Genomic DNA, 25,628 nt, shown 5'->3' on the forward strand with positions numbered 1-25,628 from the left:
CATAAACGTGCAGAGCCGGCTTCCCCCTTCTGCGTGTGCATGTGTGTGCTTGGGGGGGGCGGCGGGAGGGGGGTTATCAGCGGAGGGCTCTCTGCGTGCGCCTCTGTGTGCACGCATGCAGCCATGCGAAAGGCAGCGTAGCCCTAAGAAGTACATGGGCAACTTTACATGGAGGAACATGGAGGGACGGCGGCAACGGCAGCGCAGAAGATATTCTTAATGACATATATATATATATACATATATATATATGGAGCTGTGACCCCGAGAACGATTTCTTCCCGTTGAATATCGAACCACAGGCACCTATGTAACGTCGTACAAGATGGTCTTTGCTGCCTTACGGTTGCGTTGCGGATATATCGCTCTCACTTCTTGCGTCTGTCGCCTGCCATGGACGCGCTTCCGCTCACTGCGGAGCACTGGCCCATGCGGCAGCCTCCTCTGCCCACCTCCCGAAGAGGCTGCTCAGGCGCGCATACGTAGGCGAGCACAGATGCACTACACCCAGCCAGCTCGAGGAAGGCGATACCAAGCTGGAAAACAATCGGCGCTCCCGTTGCCATTAGAGGGAGCTCGGCCTCTCCTCTTACTGTCTCTTCGGCTCGACTGGGCGCCGAATGAGATGCCGTGCTAGGCTTCGCTAGTGCTTTGGAGCCAGGAACATGGGGCTTGAGCGGTGCTATCGAGGAGGAGGGGGGGTCTGGCCTCTTCCTGTGCTCTGATGCTGTCCTTTGTGCAGGGGCATCGATTGCACTGTGCGCCACAACGCCATTCCTATGCCGAGCCCATCTCAGAGTCGAACCGCTCTCCTCCTCTCCTCCCCTGCTTTACGCGCGGCTTGGTTTCAAGTGTACACACATAAACGTACCAGAAAAAGGTGACGCGAGCCCCCCCTCCCTCTCGCCATCGCGCGCGTGCATGTCTACGCCGCACATCCATAGCTGTTCCTGGCGACACCCACATCCTCACCTCATTTGTTGCTGTTCCGTCAGCTTGGCTCGCCTTCGAAGTCGACTCCTTTCGTGAAAGGAGCGGCGAGAAGATAAGCGCTGCGCGGGCGTTTGTGGATGGCTGCGGATGTGAGTTTTTCGTGTATGTGCGCCAGCGCGCTGTCCTCTCGCATGTGTTCGCTGAACAAGGGCTCGCCTCTGCGCTCTCTGCTTCGTGCGAATCAGCCTCACCTGCTGCTCGCCAGTGCACTGGGATAGACACACCAGGCAGACCGTTTGCCGTCACACATAGAAGATAGGTTTCTCCCTTCCCCCTCCCTCACACACACACACACACACATTAACACAGACGCTCCCTAGGAGAGGCGTATTGTGAGCTCACTCAGTCATAGAAGAAGAAATCACGTGCGCACGTGCGTCTCAGCTTCCGCCCTGTTGCTGGCGCGTTTGGCTCCGTGCTCGCTGTGTGCGGCATCCCCCGCTTCCGACACGTCGACGAACGTGCCTCGTTGTGTCCTTCGCGGCCGCTTCTTTTTCCCCCTTTTAGCTATTGCTGTTCTTCCTTTGCTGCTGCAGGCAGCGGTGTCGCGCGGGTCTGGCGCGCACTTTTGCCCCAGCTATCATAGTTCTCCTCGTTCTGGGGGCATTGCCGCGACGACATAGGCTTCTAGCCCAGGCCGCTGTGCCAGTGGAGGGCGACATGGAGGACGCGCCCTCGACACCGTTGTCACTGGCGCTTACGGCGACGGCCAGTGCTGTGGTCTCGTCAGTGAAGCGACCGTATCGGTTCACAGACGACACGCTGCCATCTCCGCCACAACCGCCCTTTTCTTCCTATCAATCTCGAGTGCTGTTCCGCTCCGCGCTCTCCGAGACACCGCTGTCTCCGCGGTGGATGTTGTCAGAGAGCACGGCCGAGGATGAAGTAGACGGGCATGATGGCGGACCGAAAAGGCGTGAGACGGAAGGTTCATCGATGCTTAACGTTGGGGATGCTGAAGGCCGCTGTGGACGTGGCCAAACGGCAATCCTTCTCTCGCCGGCGCCAGCGGACGCCCCTACTGATGCTACGCCATCCTCTACGATGGCAGCTGCCGAGATTAAGGATAACCCACAGGTGCGGTCAAGTGCCTACCAGCCCCAGCAGGATGGTGTGCCGCACATTTCTGCAGCCGCTCCCATCAAAAGCGGTGGCGAGGATTCCATATCGTCATTCCCGCCGCAGTCGCTCATCACGAATGCGGCGACCTTTCCGAAAGCCACCGTGCGCCCGCTTCCTGAATTTTCGCCGAGCTCCCCGGCCACGGCGCTCTCTCCCTCATCTCAGCCTGCGCGGAGCCTGACGCCAGGTAGTTCATCACCCACGGCGAGAGTTGGCAACGGCAGCGCTGATGGGGCCTCCTCCACGGCAACGCCGAATGCTACGAGCGACTTTCTCCCACTGCAGGTGCAGCAGGCTGAAAGGGCGATCGATGCGCAGCTTGTTTTCGACAAGGAAACTCGGAGAGAAAATGAGGAACTGCGGCGGCAGATGGAGGCGCTTTTGCGAATCCAAGAGGAGCTGGAGCGCCGATGTCAGCGGTGGGAGGCAGTGACGGCAGGGGCTGCTGAGGGTCCCGCACCGCAGCGGGCGCTTGCGCTAGAGAGGGAGCAGGCTCTAGCGCAGCTCCGCGAGGTGTACGAGGGGCAGCTGCAGAAGTCGCGGAAGGCTGAGATCGCAGCGCAGTCGGATGCGGACGCCTTGGCTAAAGAGGTTGTCATGCTGCGAAGCGAGTTGGCCGGGGTCCACGATGAGCTTCGCGCATCCATGGAGCAGCAATTGAAGTGCCAACGCCAGTCAGATGAGGCGAGAAATGTGCAGGTAAGAATGGCGGCCGAATGCGCGACGCTGCGATCAGCGGCAGACGACGTCACTTCACAGCTGAAGGAGTTACACAAAAAGCTGTGGGCTGCTGAGGAGCGTGCCGCTGCCGCCGAGCTGGCGCTCCAAGCGCTTTGCCATCAGCTAGCTGCTGCCACGGAGGCTGCAATGGCGACTGAAGGCCATCGTGAGGAGGTGGAGCATACGCCTCCCTTACACACGTCTGCAGACGCGAAGCCCATCAACGGCTCACCTACCTCGGAATTCCTCAGCAGTGGCTCTCATGCGCCAGCGACAGCGCTTCTTTTCGACGAGGCCGCTGTGTTGACGGCGGTGGTCTCAGCAATGGAGAGACACAGCATGAGCGGCCTGCTGTCCTCCCCATTAAATTCATCGCCTCCACGAGACGACGAAGGAGCCACAGCGCTGTCACCTTCCGACCCGAGCACCGTTGCGACAACGATGGCGCCGCCCCTTTCACAGTACCCGCGAAGCGAATCGGTGTTACGGTCATCTGCTGGCGTGTCTACCGCTCTCATGCAGAGTCACTTATCGAACGCCGGTCTGTTGCGCTGTCGGCAGCATCGGAGGTCGATGCAAATCGCCATGGCGCGCGTGTCGGATGGATACCAGCGAGTAGCACAGGAGGCTGCTGCTGCAGCCAGCTCTCGCGCCGCCAAGCTGGAGCAGACTCTTTCCGACGAAGTCGAGGAGCTGCGGGCGCGACTCCGGCAGCCTCAGCAGGTACTGCTGCCACACAAGAACAGTCGGCAGGAGAAGGAGTCACACACGTCTGAACGGGAGGAGGCAGAATGTCAGACAACGCTATCGAGCCTGCAGCACCGCCCTTGTGTCGGTGTAGTTACCGATGCCATGGCCGCGGCAAGCAGCGATGCCCCCAGAGTTGCCGCCACGGCCTCAGCCTGCGCTGTATCAGCCACGACGATCGCCTATGAAGAGTCCCTTGCTGAGATGCAGCGGCAACTGCGCCATGAGCGCAGCTACATCCGTCAGCTACAAAAGGAGGTGCAGTCCCTGCGCACCTCCAACGACGCTGTTTCAGCACTCAAGGGCCTCTCCCAGACAATCCAGGACATGCGCGTGGCTGTATGCCGGCTGCTACGAGACACCGTCGCCGACGTGCAGAGCATTGCCACGCAGGCGCGACAGCAGCCTCAGTTAGTCGCGACTGACAACGGTGACGAGAGCAGCGAGCTAGTATGGCAAGGGGACACGGGGCAGGTACTGCACGGAGAACGGCACACCGTGCGTGAGGATCCTAAGCATCCCATGAAAAGTACGTCGCCTCGCCGACGACCAGACAGCGTGCGCCGCGCGTCTGCGGCACTGCCTTCTTTACCCTCTCTACTGGATTTCGCCTTTGTGCGGGCTGTTCACAAATGCATCTTACGCGCGGAGGCCCACGTTCAGCAGGTCAGTGCGGCCCTCTTGAGCAGCTACCAGCAAGCTGCCGCCGTGGCACGCACCTCATCAGGCATCTACGAGGCTGACCATGATGTAGTCTACGCGACTGGCGCTCTCTACCACCCCTATCGAATGCCGGCTCCTGCGACAGACGTCGCAGATGACCCTCAGCGCGGAGCTAATGGGATTTATCAGGAGCCCCCCTCGCGGTGGCCACCAGACGATGGTCACCCTTCTGGTGGCGCCTTGCCAGCACCATCGCTATCGGCTCCCTCCACTGCAGACTCCAGTAAACGAACCGCACAGCAGGAGAAAGTGTACGCGGAGCTGCGTGGCCTTCTCCAGCGATTATCCACTGCAAAGGAGGGCATTACGGCGTGTACGCCTGTGCCCTTGTGCACCGTGCCTGAGGAATGTCGGCGGTGGTCGGGAACCCAACCACCGCGAACTCGGGCATTGGGCTCGAGTGACTCCCTTACTGCTCAGCCGTCTCCCTACGTCGCTGCCTGTCTGGCCGAGTCCGCAGGGCTCCGACGAGCAGCCTTATCCTCCCTGGCCCGTGACTCTGCTGGAGGGCCCGCGGCGATTACTGCTGATGGGCGATTAGGCTTCTCGCTTCTGACAGATGCAATTCAAGAGCTGCGCAACGTCGGGCGGCTGCTTGACACTATCCGAGACGCCGAGGAGACACGTGAGGCGCGGTGGCAGCAGTGCATGCAGGAGTGGCAAGACGCCATTGTGGCAGCTGTGGACCGCGTGTGGGAGCGAATAAACGATGCTTTGGCACTTGCGCGGCGCCCCGAGGTGGGAGAGGGAGGCCTCCCTTGCGACACCTGGGAGCCTGCGATGGGTGCGGGCGTCGCTCCCTCATTTGGGGCCACCTCTCTTGGTGATCGCGCTGGTCCTGTAGAATGCGAACGAGGGCAAGCATGGCAGAGGCAGAATACGCAGCAAGCTTGCGACCATGACATGCAGAACGCAGCCATGCCACCACACCAGCCATCACGCCTCGCCAAGGTGCTGTCCGGTATGATGCGATGAAAGACGGGCAGTGGCACCATTCTCCACACCTGAGCGTGTGGCTGCAGGGCACGTAACTTTACACACGCACACACACATATATATATATATGCAGCTCTATCCGTGCTGCGTGAATCTGGCACAAGCGCGTGCGGCTAGGGATGCACTGTTCTCGCGTAGTGGAGGGTGGAGGGGTGGGTGGGGCTGACTCTGCCTGACGCCAGCTCCCCTCTTCCCCCTTCCCTCCATTCACCTTTTACCTCGTCAAGAAAGCACGGCCAAAACCCTCTGGCGGCTCTGTGGTGCGTACTGTGATCGCCCAGCACAACATGAGTGCCTTTACTGCTCCGCATTTTTCCCACACCATTGTGAGACCCTTGCCAAAGACGCAAGTTGGCCTGGCCCCGTTTGCTCGGCACTCAGTCTTCACGTACGATGGCACCACTTGACGGACTTCCGTTTGCTTCGCTTTCATTTGTTCTCCTTCATGCAAAACGGGTTGACAACCGCAACAACTCACCTGCGCCTTCACCCTTTTCCTTTTTGCCGCTCCTTCCTACCGCCCAATGCGGATCTCTCTCTGTCTCTCTCTCTGTCTTTCCCTTTCTTCTATTATCCCTCGTCACCATCATTCCGATCATCGTTGGCGCGGCTCTCGCCATCTTCACCTGCTCGTTGTCTCTCCTCACGTGCCCTATTCGGGGGGAGGATGCGCCACATCGTTCAGCGGCTTCTTGCTTTCGCTTCGCGAACACCTAACCCAGCCTAACACCGCCTCTTTCTTTTTTTTGTGTGTGCGCGCTCTTTCTTTCCTTACGTACTGCGCCACAGTGGACACCCACAGACATACACACCCACACACATACACGCGCAGGCGTCTTCCTTCTTCAAAAGTTTTTCCACACCTCTTCCACCGTTTTCCTCTTCTGTTGTGAGTCTGCGCGCCCCTCCTAAGCTTGCTTGTATGTTAAACAAACAGAAATAGCGAAAGTAACCTGCCTGATCACCCATCTCGCCCCACGTCCATCATGCTTCGCCGTAGCTTCTTTCGCCTCGCTGGCCTCAACAAGGTTCAGTCCTTGGAGCAGGCGGTGGCGGACATGACGGACGGCGTCTCCGTCGCTGTCGGTGGATTTGGCTGCGCTGGAGTGCCAGACGCGGTGATCAGCGCCATGTGCAAGAGGGGTGTAAAGGACTTGACTCTATACACTGACTCGGCGGGTATCGACGGCTTCGGCCTCGCACGTCTCATCGAAGCGAAGCAAGTGCGCCGCATGTGCTGCTCTTTTGTCGGCATGAATAAAATCTTCAAAAAGCGGTATCTCGAGGGCGATATCGAGCTGGAATTTGTGCCGCAGGGCACGCTGGCGGAGCGCATGCGTGCCGGCGGCGCGGGCATTCCTGCCTTCTACACGGCGACAGCGTACGGCACGCAGCGCCAGACGGGAGGGCAGATCATCCGCTACGACAGGAACGGCGTTCCGTGCGTCCTCTCGGAGCCGAAGGAGACGAGGCAGTTTGGGAACCACTGGTACGTCCTCGAGCCGACAATTCGGCCGGAATACGCGATTGTGAAGGCGCTGAAGGCGGACAAGAGCGGCAACCTCGTGTTCCGCGGCACTGCGCGCAACTTCAACATTCCCGCTGCGCAGTGCGGGCAGCGTGTCATTGCGGAGGTGGAGGAGGTGGTGGAGAACGGCGATATTCACCCGGACGACGTGCACCTGCCTGGCGTGTACGTGCACCGCGTTGTGCAGGCTTCGTACGAGGTGCCGATCGAGAAGTGCACTGTCTTGGGCTGCGGGACTGAGGCGGGCATGGTAAACCCGAACGACGACCGCCAGAGGATTGCTCGGCGCGCGGCTCTGGAGTTCGCGGATGGCATGTACGTGAACCTCGGCATCGGCATCCCAACCGAGGCGGCAAACTACATCCCCGCCGGCGTGAAGGTGACGCTGCATTCCGAGAACGGACTGCTGGGCATGGGCCCGTTCCCGTCGGCGGACAAGGTGAGTGCCGACTGGATCAACGCTGGCAAGCAGACGATTTCGTACCTGCCAGGAGCATCGTGCTTCGACAGCGCCACGTCATTCGCTATGATTCGCGGTGGCCATATTAACCTTACGATGCTGGGAGCGCTTGAGGTCTCGTCACGCGGCGACCTCGCGAACTGGGGCATCCCCGGCAAACTCGTCAATGGCCCCGGCGGTGCGATGGACCTTGTCGCCAGCGGCTCTCGCGTCGTGGTGGCGATGCTGCACTGCAACAAGAGCGGTAACTCGAAGATTGTGGACCGGTGCAAGCTTCCAGTGACGGGCTTGCACTGCGTGAATCGCATCATCACAGAAAAAGCTGTGTTCGACGTGATTGGCAAGACACTGGTCCTGAAAGAGATCGCAGAGGGCCTAACACTGGACGACATTAAGAGATGCACGTCTGCCCACTTCGAAGTCGATGCCGTGAAGCCCATCGCCTATGCGGCCCCTCTGTCCAGCTAATCGATTGGCCGCGGTATATTTCTCGCTTAACGCACGCTCTCGTCGCACCAGACGGCACTGGAGACATAATACGCGCTCACATGTGTAGCCATGTGCGCCAGGGGCTGCGCTCGCCGCATTTATAAGCATAGTTAGGCGCAGGTGTTTTTCCGCGTCATGAGGCGAGTTTCGCAGCTTCTGTTCGTGAGCGCTGCAAAGGTCTGGTGAAGGTGCCGCTGCCTGGTGTCGACTGCGTGACGCATGTCTGACCCCTCACTTAAAGAGGACCTTAGGATGCAGCATCCTTCGTCTATTGCGATGGAGGCAAACGTTTTTTTTTTGTTTCTTCCCTCCTGTGTGTGGGCGGAGATGAGTAAGCGCATTCGCGTCTGCTCCACACTCGCTCTTTCCCCACGCCGCTTACTCACTGATGGACGCCGGCGCTCACCATAACACCAGTCCTGCCAACTACCTTTTTCTATTGCTGCACCCATCGTCATGACACCGGAGAGTTGAGGGTACCTCAGTGCGCCGTGCCGTTGCATTGGTGCGGCGCCCCACTCTCTGCGGACGGAGGCCAGGCAGCCGCTCTTTCCCTCTACCCCTGCGGGCGCCGAGCCGCCCCCTCTCGTGGTGGCAGGGCCGACCATGTGCGACGTGCGGAGATCAGAGCGACGCCCCCGCTGCGCATGTCGGCGGCCGAGGCCTGGATGGCGCTGCCCCCCGGGCCACATGCGACCGTGGGCACGTCTGCGCCATCCGAATGGTGGGCAGAGCGTCAGCAGGACTCGAGCGCATCCCACTCGGCCCACCCACTGCCTCGTGGTGGTGTGCAGCCGGAGCCGCGCCGAGGTGGACGCAGGGCGTGACGCCCTGGGAGGCTGGTGGGCGGGCTGTGAGGCAGCCTGCGAGGCGGTATGTGTGCACATGCGTCACTAGAGACTGCGTGAGAGTGGGTGCTCAGATGACTGTGTTGGCCGTGCCACAGCGCGTGCCTGGCGCTGCGTCGCCCCCGCACTGCCACCACGCGCACGGAGGCGCGTGACAGTGTTGGAGGCGGGTCGAAAGCAGGCTCGGCTTAGGTACCGCATGCATGAGGAATGGGTGCGATGGAGCGCTAAACCTATTGTTGGCGGGCTTTTAGTTCTCATATTTCGTTTTCTTCCCTCAGTCTTCGTTAGGTTTGCTGGTGTGCTCTCTCGCTGGATGTGGAGGGCAACGATCCGCATCAGCTGCCGTAAAGCAAGGCGCGCACGAGAAGCGGGGATGCCGATTGATGAAGGGGGGTATGCAAGTGCTTCGAATGGTCGCTGTTCAGTCGATGTGGCCGCGGAGCTGCCCGACTGGTGACTCTGTGGGCGTGGCTAGCGCTACTGCAGCAAGGGTGTGCATACGCCGGCGAGGCCCCTCTGAGGTTGCAGCGCAGAGGCGGCTAGGCGAATCCAACAGCCGCAGGAGGTCTGCTTGAGAAACTGCCCTTGGCTGGCCTCGTGCGCATTACCACTTCTCCTCCGCCCCCCACCGCCGCGCCCCTTCTCTCTGTCCTCTTGACTCCATCCTTTGTGTGGCGCCCCCCTTTTTCCCCAACCGCTCACTCCCTTCTCCGTGGAATACGCCTATGCGTGCACACGCCGCAGTACTGCCCGGAAATAGCGAACTCTTCCTTGGCGTTCCCTTCTCACAGCGACCATCTCCATAGCTTTTCTAGTCCGTTTCCCCAGTGCGGTTATCCCGGCGATGAGCAGCAGCGAGACCACAAAGGACGCGGCCGCGCACGCGCCAGAGGTGGAGGCCGCCCCAACCTTCGCGCCGCCTTCGCTAACGGCCGAGCTGGCGGAAGGCGTGGCGGTTGCTGAGGGTGCACCAGATGAGAAGATGGGGGATGCGGAATCGGCTGCGGCGACAGCGGCAGAGGCAACGTCTTCTCCCCAATCACCAGGAGAGTCCAAGATTCAGAGTGCGCTGGCGGCACTGGTGCAGCTGCTCGACAGTGACAGCGGCAATGCGGAGACGGCGAGGCGCCGTGGTGCCTCTTTACCTCATGTGCAGAGGATGTGCATGCGCGTTCCGCAGCTCTCCAATGTGCTTACTCGCTCGCAGCGGTTTCAGCTGTACTGTCTGCTTCTCCTCGACGACACTGACGGCGCGGAGATGCAGAGTGAGGTAGGCGAGCACGAGGACTGGGCGGTGTATACACAGCGGGCACTCGAGGAACATGTGCAATTAGCGGAGCAAGCGGTCGCACTCTTCCCCGCCACCCTCCACGTCACAGCCGACGAACTCGCTGGCCTGTTCTGTCGGCTGGACACAGTCACGGCCTTCAACTTCAATGCTGAGACGAGCGAGGTCGTCCTGTGCGTAACGTACGTGGTTGCCGGTAGCTGTTCCACTGAGAAGGACGTGCTTCTGCGTACCCTCTATCGACTTCTCTGCGTGCTGCAGAAAGACTTTCTCGTGCCAGCGGCCTCTCGCCTGTACGAGCCGGCGGCGGCGTCGCTGCTACGATTGATGCTCCAGTTTTTCGACCCACGGCTCGCCACCCACATGGACCAGCAGCAGGTGGACGCGGGGAGGTACATGTTGGAGTGGTCGCGGCGCCTGCTGGTCCTGCAGTCCGACTACGATGCAGCACTGAAGGTGCTGGATTGGGTGTTCATCCTGGGCGACCCCGCCATGATCCCCTACGTGGCACACGCCTACCTCATTACCCACCGTCGGTCGCTCATGGCCTTGAGCACGAAGCAGGAGCTGACACAGCACCTCGACAAGATGAGGTTCACCCTGCCTGCGTGCAAGGCAGACGCGATCGACCCCGGCTTGGTAGACGGCCGCGCCACCGCCCCGACGTGTGTGTGGAGCGGGAAGTCGCTGCTGCAGAATGCGGATCTACTCTACCGTATCACACCGCTCTCCGCGCAGCGCATGCTGGACTTCTGCCTATACCCGGATGTCGGCCTGCTGAACAAGACGCCGGAGGAGCTGCAGCAGTACTACGCTCAGACACCAAGCCTACCGCTGGAGCGGTTCGACATCGCCTCCGCCTTCGCGAAGCGCAGCGCGGCGGCAGACGGCGGGAAAGATCTGCTTCCCTCGCGCGAGTACATCATCGTTGACTGCCGCTCGCAGGAGAGCTTCGAATATGTGCGGCTGCCCACGGCCATCCTCGTGGGGGACGTCCTCGGCTACGAGCAGGAGGGCCTCGCGGAGGCGATGCGGCGACTCGAGTCCTGCCGTGGGCACCCGCTGGCACTCTTCGCCACCGGACGGCCGATCGTGGAGGAGGTGAACCTGCTGAAGGTCTTCGCCCTTTATCTCGTCAACCGTGAGGCGTTCCCGTTCGTGTGCATCGTACCGGGCGGCTTCAAGACGACGATTCCGCTGCTCCGCAATCACGTCATTGACGTCATCATGAGCCCCGCGGCTACGGCGGCCCTCCAGAGTGCAACGGGCAAGCGGGGCCTATCGAGCATCGACTGGGCCCAGCAGGCGTCCGACACGGCGCACGCGATCTCCGCCGCTTTCAGCGGCGTGTCGGACTATCTCGCGAAAATAGAGGGGATGGAGGTACGGCAGAAGGCCCTGGAGCTGCGCACAAAGGCGCAGACAGGCGTGGCGGCGGCCGGCTCGTGGGGCTGGGGAGTGATGCAGCGCTTCCGTGACAGCCTCGGCGAGACCCGAGCGCACGCATCGGCAGTGCTTTCAGCTGCCGGCGACAAGCTTGCGTCCACTCAGACGACCGCGAGCGCCAGCAGCAGTGCAGCGCCCTCCTTTACAGACGACACAGGGCCCTTCTCAGTTAGCGCTCCGTCAGCGACGTCGCAGCGCCTCACGAGGGTCAAAGCTGCTGCTCCAGCGGCACTAGCTCACGCCGCTGCCTCGCAGCCATCACAGCAGCCACAGCAGGCGTTCTCACTGGGCGAGTATAGTGAAGAAGAGGATCTGGACCTCATCACGTCGATCCCGACTAGGCCGCTGCGCGGCGTAGTGGTGACTGCGTCGGCACTGCCTGCAAGCGAGACGGCGCTTTCAGCGCCTGCAGCGGCGCCCTCATCGATCACCGTCTCGACTCCCGAACGCCAGTACCCGCCAGCACCCGCACCATCACTGGCGGCGACGACAATGGCAGGGTCTCGGGAGCAAGCGTCGCCTCCAGCGGCCTCTGCTCCCTCACCTGCAGCCAAAGCGGCGCGCACCGAGTCTGCGTCGCGCATCGCTGCGAGCATTGACGCCGAGTTCGACGAGCTCTTTAGTGACCTAGCTTTGAACCCTGAGACAGCTTCTCCGCCGTCGAAGCCGACCACCTCGGCTGACGCAGATGGCCTCTTCGGCCCTTGACGTGTGGTGGCGTGCGGGGGTGATGCGCGAGGGTGAATCGAAGCCTCCTTGCTCCCACATTCACTGCGCCGGCTCTCTCTGTCTCTGTTGCACGGCACCCGAGTCGAAACTCTGCCCGGCACTGTTGCGGGCCTCCACGCGCGTTCGTGGTGCAAGGCAGCGGTGGACGCGCGCGACAGCAACCCCGCCGACTCAGCCGCCCACCAGCCTCCCAGGGCGTCACGCCCTGCGTCCACCTCGGCGCGGCTCCGGCTGCACACCACCACGAGGCAGTGGGTGGGCCGAGTGGGATGCGCTCGAGTCCTGCTGACGCTCTGCCCACCATTCGGATGGCGCAGACGTGCCCACGGTCGCATGTGGCCCGGGGGGCAGCGCCATCCAGGCCTCGGCCGCCGACATGCGCAGCGGGGGCGTCGCTCTGATCTCCGCACGTCGCACATGGTCGGCCCTGCCACCACGAGAGGGGGCGGCTCGGCGCCCGCAGGGGTAGAGGGAAAGAGCGGCTGCCTGGCCTCCGTCCGCAGAGAGTGGGGCGCCGCACCAATGCAACGGCACGGCGCGCTGAGGTTTGTGCTGCATCAGCAGACGGTGTACCTGTTCCACAGCTAATTGGCCAACGGCGCTCAAACCTTTAGCGCCATGCGGCACCCACCATATTCCGTCGCCCTCCTCCTCCTACACAAGGAACTGTACTCGAATGGGGCGCACCTTATGTGGCTGTACAGCGTAAGACGCGAACAAGGCTGCGCTTCTGTTGAGCTGATCTCACAGGAAGCACCTGCCCATGGGTGCGAAATGCGCGATCATGCCTCTTGTGGCAGTGGGATTGCACAGGCCGCTAACATTATCGCAAGCGACCGGTCGCAGCTCATAGGCCTCTAGAACTGGTGAGAGGCCGACGACCCACGCGCGTGGCGTCTCTCATGGCGTATGATCGATTCAGCGTACTGCTGATAGGGGGTGGGGGCAGGTGTCGAAGGCGCGCATGCATCGCCTCCTTTCTCTCCAGAGAGACGGTAGCCGCCTTACATGTGCTATCTGCCGAACCAGGTGTGCCGGTAACGCCAGCTTTCGTACGAAGCAGCGGACGCCGACGTGACAGGTGCTTTGGCGGGTCTGGGAGACAGGTACCTTTGGTTTCCTCCACGAACGCACTATGCATCCACACGCTGGCAAGAGGTTTCCGAAATGCTCTTGTGTATCCCTTTTTTTTCGAAGCTCAGTAGGCTGATTCCAGGGAAGGTCTGACAGCCTGTGCCGGCTCATCCTCCGGCTGGTATCGAGGCTCATGCGAATTCACGGACGTCAGGCCGCTGTGCGAAGCACTTCACGAAACCTCGATTCGGGGAAGAGGGAACGTAAGGTGACGAGGGACAGCGCTGGAAGCACACGCACGCACACCTTGCGGGCGTGAACAAAGGACGGGGCAGGGCCAAGAGCGGAAATTAGTCGACTTCGTCTCACAGCGGATGATGGTGGTGCAGCTCCAGCAGTGGCAATGATTTGCGGAGGAGACGATTAGCCCATGAGGGGAAGACGGGAAGAGCCGTGTTGGCTCGAGGGTACGCCGGTGTCAGGTCTCCATCTCCGGCGATTCCCAACTCCTCGAGCCAACACTGTATATATTCTTCCTTGTTAGCTTTCGCTATTGCTTCTCTTCTGTGAGAGGCGCAGAGGTGTATATATATATGTGTGTGTGTCTGGGAAGTGTGCCACGTCGGCGACGCCTTCCCCCTTTATTTTTGTTCCCGATGTTACGCTGCTACGCCTTGCGCAGGGTTTGCGCGTGACACAAGGGTGCAGCGAGTCTGCCGCTGGCTCTTGGTTGTCGTGCAACGCGGTCGCCTCCTCTATCTCTAGCTGTGCACACCGCTCCCCGCATCGTTGATGTGGTGCGTGCACGCCTACCCCTTCCCTTCAAGGGAAGCCGCGGCCTCTCCTTCTTCCTCGCCTCTTTTGGCTCGCTACCCCTCCCCGTTTCCCCTCTCTTTTCTGCCTGTGCCCCCCGGGCGCTCATTATGTTCTCAGCCTTCCCGCGTGAAGGGGAAAAAGGGAAATCGAAGGTGCATTCTGAAAGCTCAAAGGCGGGTACGAATACGTCGAGCTCGCGCTGTGTTGTGCAGGCGCCTCCCTCTCACCCTCCCTCTCTCTCTCTGCCCGCACCGGAGATGTGAGCCGATCGTCTTTTCTTTTTCGGTTTCGTTGGCACGGCTTGGGAAAGGAAGCGCGTGCGTGGTGTGTGCTTTCGATTGCGGCACGACACGATCATCCACACATACCCCCCTTCACACACACACACACAGAAGCTCACATAGAGGTCTCCCTATAACTCATCTCATCTGTCAACCTCACAGCGACAGATACGCATGTGCCCACGCACAAGGTTGTGACTATGCCCCTTTTGGCTTCTCTTGTGAGGCCATTCCATTCCCCCCCGTCGTCTCTCTCTCTCTTCCTTTCTTTCAACCACACTGCAAGCGTAAGCCGACCGCCACAAGAGGCTCCTCCTCCTCCGTTTCTCCTTCCGCCCTTCTCCCTACCACACACACACATCTTGGAGCTTTTTGGACGGCGTGGCCCACACAGCTGAAGGGAGCGTCTCACTCGAAGAGTCTTGGACACATTTTCCTATCCGCTTTCTCACCTATCACGTACACGGGTTGCTCATTGCCCATTGCTCGGCGCCTCTCGCCTCTCCTCGCCCCCTCCTCTCCTCCTCCGATCGCCCTGCGTCCTCCACAGAGAGAGCGCTGTCGACTTGTACACGCGCACCTGCTCCGCTTCGTTTCTTTATTTTTTTTCATTCTAACACAGACACCTCGGCCGTTTCCACTTCACCGTTGCGCCCCCCTCCTCCTCTCTACCCCTTTTTTTTGCAGATTTTGCTACACGAAGGTGCGTATGCGTGTGCCTGCGCGCACACGCGTATCACCCACTTCGCTCCCTCTCTTTTCTCTCTTTCTCTGTCTGCTTTCTTTTCTATTTCAAGGCATCCGACACGGACTCGCACGCGGACATCGCGATCTCCCCCATACCCACCCAAGTAAATACGCGCAGATAGGCGCCCTTACGTGAGGGTGTACAGCGTACCACTCCGCGCGCGCGTGTGTGTGTATGCGTTTTTTTGCCTGCTCTCTTTCTCTCGTCAGCGTTTCTCGTTCACTGTTCGCCCGCTTCGCCATTGAGGGAGGGGTGTCTACCGGGTTCGCGACGAGAGCAGCCGTGCTCTGGTCGTGTGCTGGGGCATACCTGCACGAGGGCTGCACCACCAAAGAAGGAAGACGCTTTTGTTGTCTTCCGTTGGCGACAAGAGGGGAAAGGGAGAGGAGTACGTGAGTACTGGTGAAGGTTCAGCGTGCACCTCTTGAGAGGACACCATGAACACACACGGCGTCGACGTGCGCACCCCGATCTTCTACCGTCACAGCTTTGCGAATGCGCTGGAGTCGCAGTCCAGCAAGGCTTACGCTCGCCTAACCAACACTCCGCTTATCGCCGAGTGCCTGCCGCGCGGGGCGGCGAGCGGCGCGCTGATTGAACAGTACGCTGCCACCCACGTCCATTCTCTCGAGGATCTGGAGAAGTTGCTGCGCGCCGTGCTGGATGAAGCCTTCGGCGCTAATGCGAGCCTGCATCACGCTGCCGTGCCGATGTCCGAAGGCGGCGGCGGTGAGCCGAACACCACCGACCCCTCCCCGCCATGCGTCCCCCTGCCCAGAGGCGCCGTAGCATCCGAGGACGGTGTGGGTGAAGAAGTTGCTGCGGTAAGCTCCGCCCCAATCGGCGGAGACGCTGATGGGGGAGGAGCGCAACCGTCGCACCTGCGTGGTGGCGGCGAGGCTGCAGAGGAGAAGGAGGCTCGAAGGCTGCCGCGGTCTGTTTCATTCCTTGTCAGGGCGAATCGAGCGGTGGACTCGGCGGCGGCAGCGGGCCCCGTCAGGCAAGAGGGCTCCTTGGCGACCGCAGCCTCTCTTACGAGAGCGGCGTCGCCACTCGGCAAGTGGCTGCCTGGATGTATAGGACGCCTCTGGAAGAAAGGACCTCTTCCCCTTCTCACGAAGGGGGAGCCACTGCCGGCGGGCGCGCGGCCACGGTGTGAGGATTCCGACAGGGCCACTTCTTTGCCACGCTCGACTTCGAATGCCTCTTTTGTTACTACGGCGAGCTCGACGGTGGCCAGGGTCGGACGGGCGCGTGTGCCGCAGTGGGTGCGTGTTCCCTTCGCGCCTGTGCCGACACTCTCTCCAGCCCCTGTCTCGATAAATGCCAGTGCCGCGCAGTCGATGCGCTGGCCGCGTCTCCCGGTACCCGTGTCCTCCAGCCCTCTGTGTGAGGCGGCCGCTGCTTCACAGCGAAGCGAGATTCGCCAAAACATATCGACGGAACCGGCGGCTATTATTCACACATCTCAGCGGCTGAGCGTCGCAGACAGGTGTGACAATGATGATGCGCACTGTGACCGGGTTCGTCAAGAGGATGAGGACTATTCCGTCTCTTCGCACCTGACGCAGAGGCCGCGCCACCACTCTCACGGCTCCCTCCTGGCGGAAGGCGATGTGGCGGGTGTGCCAGTGGCGAAACAGTCGACGCCTGCGCGACTTTCATGCTTTACAGCACCCACAAATGTCTGTGAAACAGAGGGTGCAATGACGGCAAAGGAGCAGCAGGCACATCCGCCATTTCTACCCGACAAGGTGGCGCCTCTGCCTGCCGCGACAACGGGAGAGTCAGCTGGCGACGCCGCCCGCCTCGCTACGACTCCCTCACCGGTGGCTTCTCACCACATTCGCGATCACAAGAGCTGGAAAGAGTCGTCTCTTACCTGCGGGGAGCAGGATCAGGCAGCCTCACCGCTGCCGCTACCTCAAGGCGACGGTGGCAGCAGCAGCCGCACTAGCGGAGGAGCGAGGGGCGCTTTCGCAGACCTCAGCAAAGCAAGACTATCGTTCTCCTTTAGCCATGTGTGGAGCCCTAGAGACGCCCACGTGCCCTCCATATCGCCAACGGCTAAAGTTGCGCCGAAGATAATGGCATGTGCTGGGGGCGACTGCGACAAGCACGCCTGCGCAGCAGAGCTGGCGGGGTGGCTGCACTTGCTGGTGTGGGTGCGGTGGCAGGTGATTTACTTCCTCCGCGACCTCTCAGGGGTGCAGGGCTTTGTGGCGTGGAGTGCATGGTACTGGTCATGGGCTCAAGAACACGAACGCCAAGCCGCCTTTCACCAGGCGCTTTCCTCCGCGTCTTTTTGGCGGGGTGTGTGGTCGCACGGGCTGCACGTGCAGCTGAGCCAAGTGCAGTATGAAATGCGGAGACACATGCTCACGCTGAAGAGCGTCTTTCAGCTTATTGTCAGCTACATCGGGGCGGCATACACGGCGCTGGAGCAGCTGAACACGCTGTTGATGCAGGTGCAGCGCAATTGGGAGGTCATCATGTCGCCCGTGGCCGCCGCCGCTGCAGCCGCGGCGGCTGGCAGTAGTCCGACGGCGGTGCCGGTGTCGGCAAGCTACGCCTATGCGTGCCGTGGCGGAAGCAGTGGCGGCAATGACGTGAGCTCACGCCAAAACAGCATGTTTTGGAGTCCAATCGTGGCGGGCACCATGGGCGGAGACGCGTCCCCGCTTGCGCCGTGGCTTGGCGACCGCGCCGGCTCTCCGCACGAAGTATGCCAGAGCGCTTTTGCCAGTGGCACTGCACAGGCGGCGCCGAGTGAGCACTTTGGCGGGCACGACGAGGTCGAGCGCGTGAGCGTCAACAGCGGCGCAGGCGAAGATGTTGCGGCCGCTTTGTATTGGCACTCGATGGATGAGCTGAGCCGTGCTGTATGGTCGATGCTGCAGGAGCTGAAGGAGCTGTTTTGCACCGACGGACTGCCGCTGGATGAGCTAGAGGCAAGTGGCCTGCCGCACTTTCCTTGGAGTGGCAGCAGTGGCGACGGACTCACTGCTGCTGGAGTGGCCACCGCCTCCATAGCGAGACCGGACACCGAAGCCCGTCTGCACCAGCCAGGCGCAAACGCCCTCTTCGGCAAATCTGCTCTTGGCGAAGTGGCGCCAGCGGCCCAGCCAAGCGGTCCACGGGCCCGTTTCACTGAGGCCAGCGCCCTTGGAACCCGTGACGGTAGCAAAGCGAGCGAGGGTCAACATAAGAGCGCGCGGGAAGGAGCGCGGGTGCTGCTGCAGTGCGTGCACTGCTCCCAGCTGCTACTGCGGCGCCTGACGCTGCTAGTGCAGCGTTCTCATAGCCCCCCAACGGGGCGACACTGGCGACGGATCCTTGTGGCGGCTGTCGCGGTTGCGCCGCCGTTCATGTGGATGTACGCCAAGTCACCGGTGGAGCTGACTACGATTGCTCAACGGGCGGTGATGCTTGGGCGGCAGCTGCTTCGGTCTTACGTGATTAATCCCGTGACGCAGCTGCGCGAGTCTCTCTTCTATGTCCGGCCAGGTGTCGAGGACCGCCGCGGGGCCGTCGAGAGAGATGCTGCGTCGCTGGCAAATATTATTCGTGACTTCCATGAAGACATGTACCCGAATATGCCCACAGTGAGGCTGGAGGAGCTGCGCAAGCGCACGCTCGAGCGACTGCGAGCCGGCGTCGAGGACCCAGAAGGCCTGGGCTTAATTGACGAGCACTACCGCCAGTCTGTGCGGCACCCGATTCGCAGTATCCTATTTGGTCACCTGCCGCGAATCATGCTGATCCAGCTGTCGTATCAGGCTCTGGAGGTGAGCCGAGTGGCCAACGGCATTGATGAGGTGCTCGAGGGCAATGACCTCAACTTCAAGATCATGGCCATGATGCCCGTCTTTTTAGCTGGGGGTCTGCTGGCGACGTGGGCTCTCTTTCGCTACCGCTTCAAGCACAAGCCCGTGCGCCTCCGCATGAAGCTCCTCTGGCGATCCCTTTTTCGCGTCATCAGCTTTGCTGGCAGCGGCCAGGGGCTCGCCACGCCGTTTTTGCGAATCTCTGAGCCCCTGTACAGAACCTTTCGGCATACCGAGGCCGCCACACACGTCATGAACGTTCCCTGGTCGCATACAACAGTCGCTGGAGCGGGGGGTTGGCCGCGTGGAAAGAAAGGTCAGCGCCATCAGCATTCAGGTGCAGTGGCGGCAGATGCCATCTGGGGCTCTTCGCTGCCGCCGCGAAACATGGAGCAGGATGATAGTGGGGGCAGGGAGGATGCCGACACGGCCGCCTTCCGCGAGTCTTGGGGAGATGCGGCGAGCTCATCGGACGAGTCACACATCGCTGCTGGCGGCGCCGCAGCGGCCCGTCAGCTGAGCAACTACGAGCAAGGCATGGTGCTCCTCTTGTCGCATGTGATACGCTCTACGGCAGCTGAGTATCTCCGCTCGTACGCCTTCTTTCACGAGCTCATGGAGGACTTGAACGACTTGGAAAGCGTGCACAGCACACGACATCAGCGACTGGCGACTCTAACGCGCATGCGGGCCACCCACACGTACCTCTTCTGAGCGTTTCACCTGTGCCGGCGCATGTCGCATGCAATCGATGAGGTAGACGCGGATAGCGCTTCTCTTTTTTTTTAAGTTCTGCTCTGTCTCTCTCTTCGCCTGTTGCGCTTCTCTTGGGAGTGGGCGCTGCTAGCATGGCGCCTCTGTGTGTCTCGGATGGCCCCTCTCCGGAGTTGGTGTGCAAAGACGTTTGGCGGGGTGACCAAAAGGGAGGCGCTTCTACCCCCATCCTGTGCCCTCCCCTCCCTTTTTTGTCCTGCCGGCCACCCACGCACACGGCAGCACTCGCGATTCCCCCCCTTTGCTTCGGCCCCCCTCGATGCGGAGGCATGCTGCGGAAGGGGCCGCGCGACATTTTCCCCAGATCCTTCTCCACTCGTCTCTTCATCACTCGCCCGTCCTTCTGTGCTGCGATCGCGCCTCCTCGAAGAGGAAAGTTCCGTCACTGAAAGGGAGGCCTGCTGGCAGGAAGGCAACGCACGAAAGAGAAAAAAACAGCGAGAGGGAGCGTGCCGGTTGGTCCCTCCCCTTTTTTCCTTCGCCTTTTTGCCGTTCGCTTCATTATTATTATCATTTAGCGTTCCGAACGTCCCGCGAGCACTTCCTTCTCCTCGTCTTCGCCGCGCCTAAAGGATATCTCGCCCTAGCAGGCACTGAACACCACACCCCTTAGCGCACAGATCTTTCCAAATGGGACCGAAGAGGCCATCGGCGGCGAAAAAGTCCTCGACAGCGACCAGCGCTGCGGTGCGCCGGCAGGATGCGCAGCAGAAGCGGGCGCTGAAGGAGAAGGCAGACCAGGAGGCACTTGCGCAGTGGATTGACGCTCATGATTCGCTGCTCGACATCGCTGCTGAGAACCCTATTTGGATGGAGGAGCTCTTTTCGGAAAAGCTTGTGCACCGTACGTTTGTTCTACCTGGTACCGGGGAGCAGCCATACGATTGGAGCGAGTTCCGCAAGGTGCTTGAGAGCCGCACGGCTAGTAGCCCGCGCTGGTTCATGCAGCTGCGTGAAGAAGACCTGCTCGCCGGTGAGGACGGTATGGAGGGTGTCACGGTGGACTGTTACGTCATTGCAGAGGCCACTCGACCGACCCTGGCGCCAGGGCAGTACATCGTAAAGGTGCACTGGCCATACAGCGACGCTGAGGACAACGCCCCAGAACGAATTCTGCCGCTGGAGGGCCAGGGGATGTGCTGGCGGCGCGTCGTGAAGGCGGACGGCAGTGACATGAATGTGTTTCTTCTGCAGAAGCGCAGCACGACGATCGGCAAGGGGGGCGTTGTTGCTACCCTTGCCGCGACTGCTGCGCCGGCCGCCTCTGCCTTTGGCTTTCCTGAGCGCGGTATGGCAGCCTCCCCGCAAGAGGCTCCTTCAGCCACCAAAGTGGCCAACTTCGGCTTTGGAAACACCTCTTCTGCCACACCGACACCGGCATTCGGGTTTGGCTTTGGCGCTGTCCCTCAGCTGGCGGGTGTGACACCGACAAGCGGTTCCTCTGGCTCCTCCAACGGTTTCTCCTTCAGCTTCGGCTCTGCGCAGTCGGCGACGAAGCCGTCCTCGACAGGCGCCTTTGGCTTTGGATTTTCGGCGGCGCCGCCGGCTCCTGCCAGCGCGGCCGCCGCCCCTGCAGTGCCGGGCTTCTCTGTCGCAGCGCCGACGACGGAGGAGAGTGGCGAAGTGAAGGTGCATCCCCTGAAGACATCGGAGGTTCTTTTCGCGCTCTGGTCGCGCAAGCGGCTGAGAGACCTGGCGAAGGAGATCCGCTCTGGCAGCCGCATCGTGCGCGAGGACTTCCCGCTGGATGCCGCCACGAAGATCAAGCTGGTCATGCAGAATGATCGCAAGGACGGCGTCGAGGCGACAGTGCGCAGGCTGCTGCTGAATCGGGTCTTCGCTAAGCAAGACAACAGCGTCAAAGCGATGGACATATGGATCAGTGACTGCCCTGTTTTCGACGAGGCTCTAGCGTCGGCGCTGCAGGCGTTCCGTGAGCGACAGCTGAGCGAGCTAGCGAAGAGGTCCGAGCTCTTTCAAAGCCTCCGCGACCGGCACTACGCAAAGATAGAAGCAGAACTGCGTCGCATTGTCAAAGTACGCAGCGCGGCGGCGGAGCTGGAGCTGGAGCGCATCGACGCGATCATGGCGCAGATTACCGAGCGCAAGTTAGCGGAGAAGAGCAGTTTCCGCCTTCTCAAGTTCTATGCCAAGAACGACGTACTGAAGTTTCGTCCCTTTGGCAAAATCAGCGGCATCTCCGAAATGGGCGAATCCGTAGATGTGTGCGTCCCTCCTGCACACGTGAACGTGAATCCTTTCACTGGCAAGCCCATCTAACCACACCGGGGCTTTGTGGCAGTACGGACGCTATAAGAACAGTGACGGCAAGGGGGAGGGGGAGGTCCTCGAGCCAACACATAAGGAAATGAATTAACGCATCGTGCCCATGTAGGGGCGTTGGCGTTTTACTTCGCGTGCCGGTTACTAAGCACACTCTTTCAATGACTGCGAAAAAGGGGGGCTATTAATGGGGAGGGGGAGGGGGGTCGAGGACGGGGGCGCGCGTATTTGTTGCGGCGCTCTCAGCACCGTTCCCCTCGTCTGGGCACTTCCCGAGGTTTGCGTTGGAGGGGAAAGGAACGCGTGCGGCCTGACGGACGGCAAGAACGCGGCTCCAGTATCTTTCGGTTGCTCCTCTCTTCGCTTGACTTCCCTCATCTGGGTTGAGCCCCCCACCCCTCGGCATCCTGCGTGTCAGCCACATCGGCCTTTCTCCTTCATCTCTGTGTCTCTGATCCCTATGCCTCGCTTCTCTTGCTTATATTCCGCTCTCCATACCGCGCTGGCTGTTGCTCTCTTTCGCGTCTGCGAGCACCTTGCGCCACCGCTGAGCCAGCTTGAGCCCCGCTCGCGTCGGGCGCGTCTTCCATTTCTGCAGCCACGAGCGGCTTGCCCATGCGCGACTTTATTCCTCCTACACGACTTCCTGCTAGCGGCACGAACGAAGGCGCGGGCCGCGTATCATATGCGGCGCTCTCCTCCTGGTTTCGTCAGCGGCTGCTACCCACGCTGTTCCCTTCGCCTGCCAGCGCGGCTATGCCGTCACTCGAGCTAGTCTCTCTCTCCCCTGATGCTCAAAGGAGCGCTGAGGTGACAGCTGCCGCCATGGCTTCTCTGTCATCAGCACCCACTCGCGCAGCACTTTCGGGTACCGAAAAAGGGCGAGACCTAACCGAACCGACGCCTGTGTCGCCACTGCCGCTTCCGGTGCCGCTCGCCATGGTAGCAAGCTCTACGGAGAGCGCTGCTGACGCTGCTGTTATGCACGCACAGCAACTACCCTCTGTCCTACCCTTGCGTGGTGGCGGTGTCCTGCCTTCCACGACCGCTGCGGTTGCCACAGAGTCGGCTGTATTCGCTGATACTCCACCCACGCCAGGATCTGCGTCACTCTGCACAGCAACACCGCGGCTGCTCCCCTCTTCTTCACTCCTCGGCACGAGCGTAAAGCTGGCTGAGAGCTCAAACGCAGCATTGGACAAGTCAGCAACGGCACCGTCCAGCGGGAATGACCAACTGGGTTTACTATCCTCGACGCCTTCACCGTTTCTCCGTCCTGCCTCGCTATCTTCTTCGTTTGCCGATTCGCGTACCCCACCCACGTGCGTGGAGTTGCCAGGCCCACAGTCGCTCTTCATTCGCGGCTCCGACGCGCTCGGGTGCAGTGGCCGCTCGCCCCGGCTGCTGCCAGCCGACTCGCGTAGAGGGGAGGGCAGCGCGCCTCCAATGAAGCTGTAGGGGGACCGCTCTTCTCTTCTTTCTTCCTGTTTTCTCAATAGCATGTTCGCGTGGCTTCATGTACCTGTTTGTGTGCGTGTGCGTGACTGTCAACGATCGAGGTTCGTTTGATGCCAGCTAATAGCTTGCGTTGCATTGCACGATGATGCTGCGCGGCATGCGCCTCGATCTTCTTCTTGTGCGAGCGGGGCTTTGCGGCTGCTTATGGTTGCTTTCATCGGTGCATCCCCGGTGCTGCTCACTTTGACTCTCTTTTTTCCATTCTGTCCCTGTCGCCGCCACAGAAGCGTTCACAGGAGTCGCTCTGGATCCTTGAGCGCTGCCACCAGAGGACGACAGGCCCCACCCATATGATCATCGCATCCTCTCCCCTCCCCCCTCCGATGTGGCCATCGTCTGATGGCGGACGTACTCCCCTCGCCGTTTCGCTCCGTTTTTTTCTTTCGCCTTGGGTCGCTTCTGTTCGTCTTACCCCGAATCTGCCGTTTCACATACGCTGTCACGTCCGCAGCCCACCTGCGAGCCGGCGTGTTTCTCTTCTCGGACGCCCTTCCCCATCATCATCGCTCACTTTCGTACGGTGTTGCAGCAGTTGCTGCCTTCTTTTTGTTCGTTTTTTTTCTCGTGCCACATGAGATGCGGTTATGCACACATGTTGTACTGCGTCGGGCTTTCATTGCCGGTCGGCTTCTCGCTGGCTGTCTTCGACACACTCCCCATCGCCTCTGAAGAAGAGGCGCTGCTGCAGGGAGGGGGTGGGGTGAGGAAGGAGAGGAGGTGTCCTACAGCAGGTGAGGTGGAGCATTTATTCCGTGATCGCATGAACGCCTCCTTTATGTATTTATTTCGCTGTGAAAGATTTTCACTCACCTCTTTCACTTTGTTGTGCAACAATTGGACGCTTCTCTGTTCGGCCTTGCCTCCATACACACACACACATACACACACATATATATATGTGTGTGTGTTCGATTGCCTGCGCAAAGGACGACTGCTTCGCGTACTGCGGGGACGTCGTGCTGAAAGCACGCGGCAAGTCTCATCTGCATGAGAGCCGCCCCAAGAAAGAGCTGCAGTGTGAGCAAAGAAAAAACAAAAATAGTGAAAGAACAGGCCAATGCTACAAAGTAGCTTAAAACGTGCTCTCTTGTCAGTGCTGTGCGACGGCTCCGCTTCTCCCCCCCTCTCCTTCCCTTCCCTCTCACAATTCCTTTACGCGGCCGTCGTCTATTATTGTCGCCTCTTTTTTTGATTGTCGTGCAGGTGACTCGCATGTCAGTGACACACTCTTCAGCCACGTGCGCACTTACACCGACAGACAAAGAGGCGGAGGCGAGCGAGTCTCCGCCCTCCCCCTCCGCTGTATCGCGTGAGTGCGATGGTTTCAAGAGCAAAAAAAGGGTAAGGGCATAGGGAAGTGATGCCGACGAGGACAGCATAGGCGGCGCGGGCGGTGAGGTGCTCAGCTTTTTCGGTCCTCCTCTCTTCGATTTCATCATATGCACGTGGACGACTGCTGCTGCTCCCTCTCCCTCTCGCTTTCTTTTCTTTTCGTTGTCTATGTGCTGCCATGTTCTCCCCTCTTCTTCCGCCACCCACTCGCCCTCTCTCAGGCGCGAGAACGGGTCTGTTGCTCGGTGCAGTTTGCTTTTACGAGCGCCCCTCGCCGCTCTCTCGATTCGCTGCACGGGAGCAGCGTCGTGGGGAATGGCACCCCCGTTTCAACAGCTGCAGCAACGAAGAGGGAGAATTGAAGCGAGACGCATCGCGTGTCATGAAGAGTATAGCGTGGTGAACGAGATGGGGGCGACCTACACATGCACACACACACACACGCACGGCAGAGGCGCGTCCTCGACGCTACCTGCCGCTTCCTCACAGACAAGGTGAGGTCGCACTTATTGATGTGTAAGGCGATGCATTGCTCTGCTTCTGTTCGATGAAAGATGTAGCTCGTGAACGGCGACCTTTTTCTCCACGCTTAGCCGGTATCAAAGGCTTTACAGATGAATCTGCTCTTTACAGCGCCTCCCTGTCTCTCTCGTTGCGGCTGCTGTTTTTGACGAAGCTGTCCCTTTCCGGTGCTCCCCACTTTCTCCTGCCCCCCTCTCCTCTCTCTTCTCCCCATTGGCGTCATGCACATGGGCCACGTCGGCGGGCTGTCCCCCCCCGCTGCGTCGACGATCGGACGTATTCACATGCACGCCAACACGAGCACACTCTTGTGCGCTTTCCTACCGGAACCCGCGCACGAAAAACAGATCGCACGTACACA

General features: G+C 60.6%; 6 protein-coding genes across 6 annotated transcripts; all 6 read left to right on the top strand.

Moving 5' to 3' along the window:
* Nucleotides 1-1,653: 1,653 nt before the first annotated feature.
* LSCM1_02740 (uncharacterized protein) lies at nt 1,654-5,280 on the top strand (the record flags this gene model as incomplete). Its single annotated transcript, XM_067320315.1, has 1 exon — nt 1,654-5,280. The coding sequence occupies one exon, from the start codon at nt 1,654-1,656 to the stop codon at nt 5,278-5,280; it is 3,627 nt and encodes a 1,208-aa protein (XP_067175690.1).
* A 1,007-nt stretch (nt 5,281-6,287) lies between these two features.
* Nucleotides 6,288-7,757, top strand: LSCM1_02741 (uncharacterized protein; the record flags this gene model as incomplete). Its single annotated transcript, XM_067320316.1, has 1 exon — nt 6,288-7,757. The coding sequence occupies one exon, from the start codon at nt 6,288-6,290 to the stop codon at nt 7,755-7,757; it is 1,470 nt and encodes a 489-aa protein (XP_067175691.1).
* Nucleotides 7,758-9,473: 1,716 nt separating this feature from the next.
* Nucleotides 9,474-12,071, top strand: LSCM1_02742 (uncharacterized protein; the record flags this gene model as incomplete). Its single annotated transcript, XM_067320317.1, has 1 exon — nt 9,474-12,071. The coding sequence occupies one exon, from the start codon at nt 9,474-9,476 to the stop codon at nt 12,069-12,071; it is 2,598 nt and encodes an 865-aa protein (XP_067175692.1).
* Nucleotides 12,072-15,448: 3,377 nt separating this feature from the next.
* LSCM1_02743 (uncharacterized protein) lies at nt 15,449-19,552 on the top strand (the record flags this gene model as incomplete). The annotated part of the gene is made up of 1 exon (XM_067320318.1): nt 15,449-19,552. The coding sequence occupies one exon, from the start codon at nt 15,449-15,451 to the stop codon at nt 19,550-19,552; it is 4,104 nt and encodes a 1,367-aa protein (XP_067175693.1).
* A 690-nt stretch (nt 19,553-20,242) lies between these two features.
* On the top strand, nt 20,243-21,892 carry LSCM1_02744 (uncharacterized protein; the record flags this gene model as incomplete). Its single annotated transcript, XM_067320319.1, has 1 exon — nt 20,243-21,892. One exon carries the CDS (start codon nt 20,243-20,245, stop codon nt 21,890-21,892), a length of 1,650 nt encoding a protein of 549 aa, XP_067175694.1.
* A 618-nt stretch (nt 21,893-22,510) lies between these two features.
* LSCM1_02745 (uncharacterized protein) lies at nt 22,511-23,353 on the top strand (the record flags this gene model as incomplete). The annotated part of the gene is made up of 1 exon (XM_067320320.1): nt 22,511-23,353. The coding sequence occupies one exon, from the start codon at nt 22,511-22,513 to the stop codon at nt 23,351-23,353; it is 843 nt and encodes a 280-aa protein (XP_067175695.1).
* Between the last annotated feature and the right edge of the window lie 2,275 nt (nt 23,354-25,628).

This window comes from Leishmania martiniquensis, chromosome 33, assembly GCF_017916325.1.
Source record: "Leishmania martiniquensis isolate LSCM1 chromosome 33, whole genome shotgun sequence".
Classification (NCBI taxonomy): Eukaryota; Euglenozoa; class Kinetoplastea; order Trypanosomatida; family Trypanosomatidae; genus Leishmania; species Leishmania martiniquensis.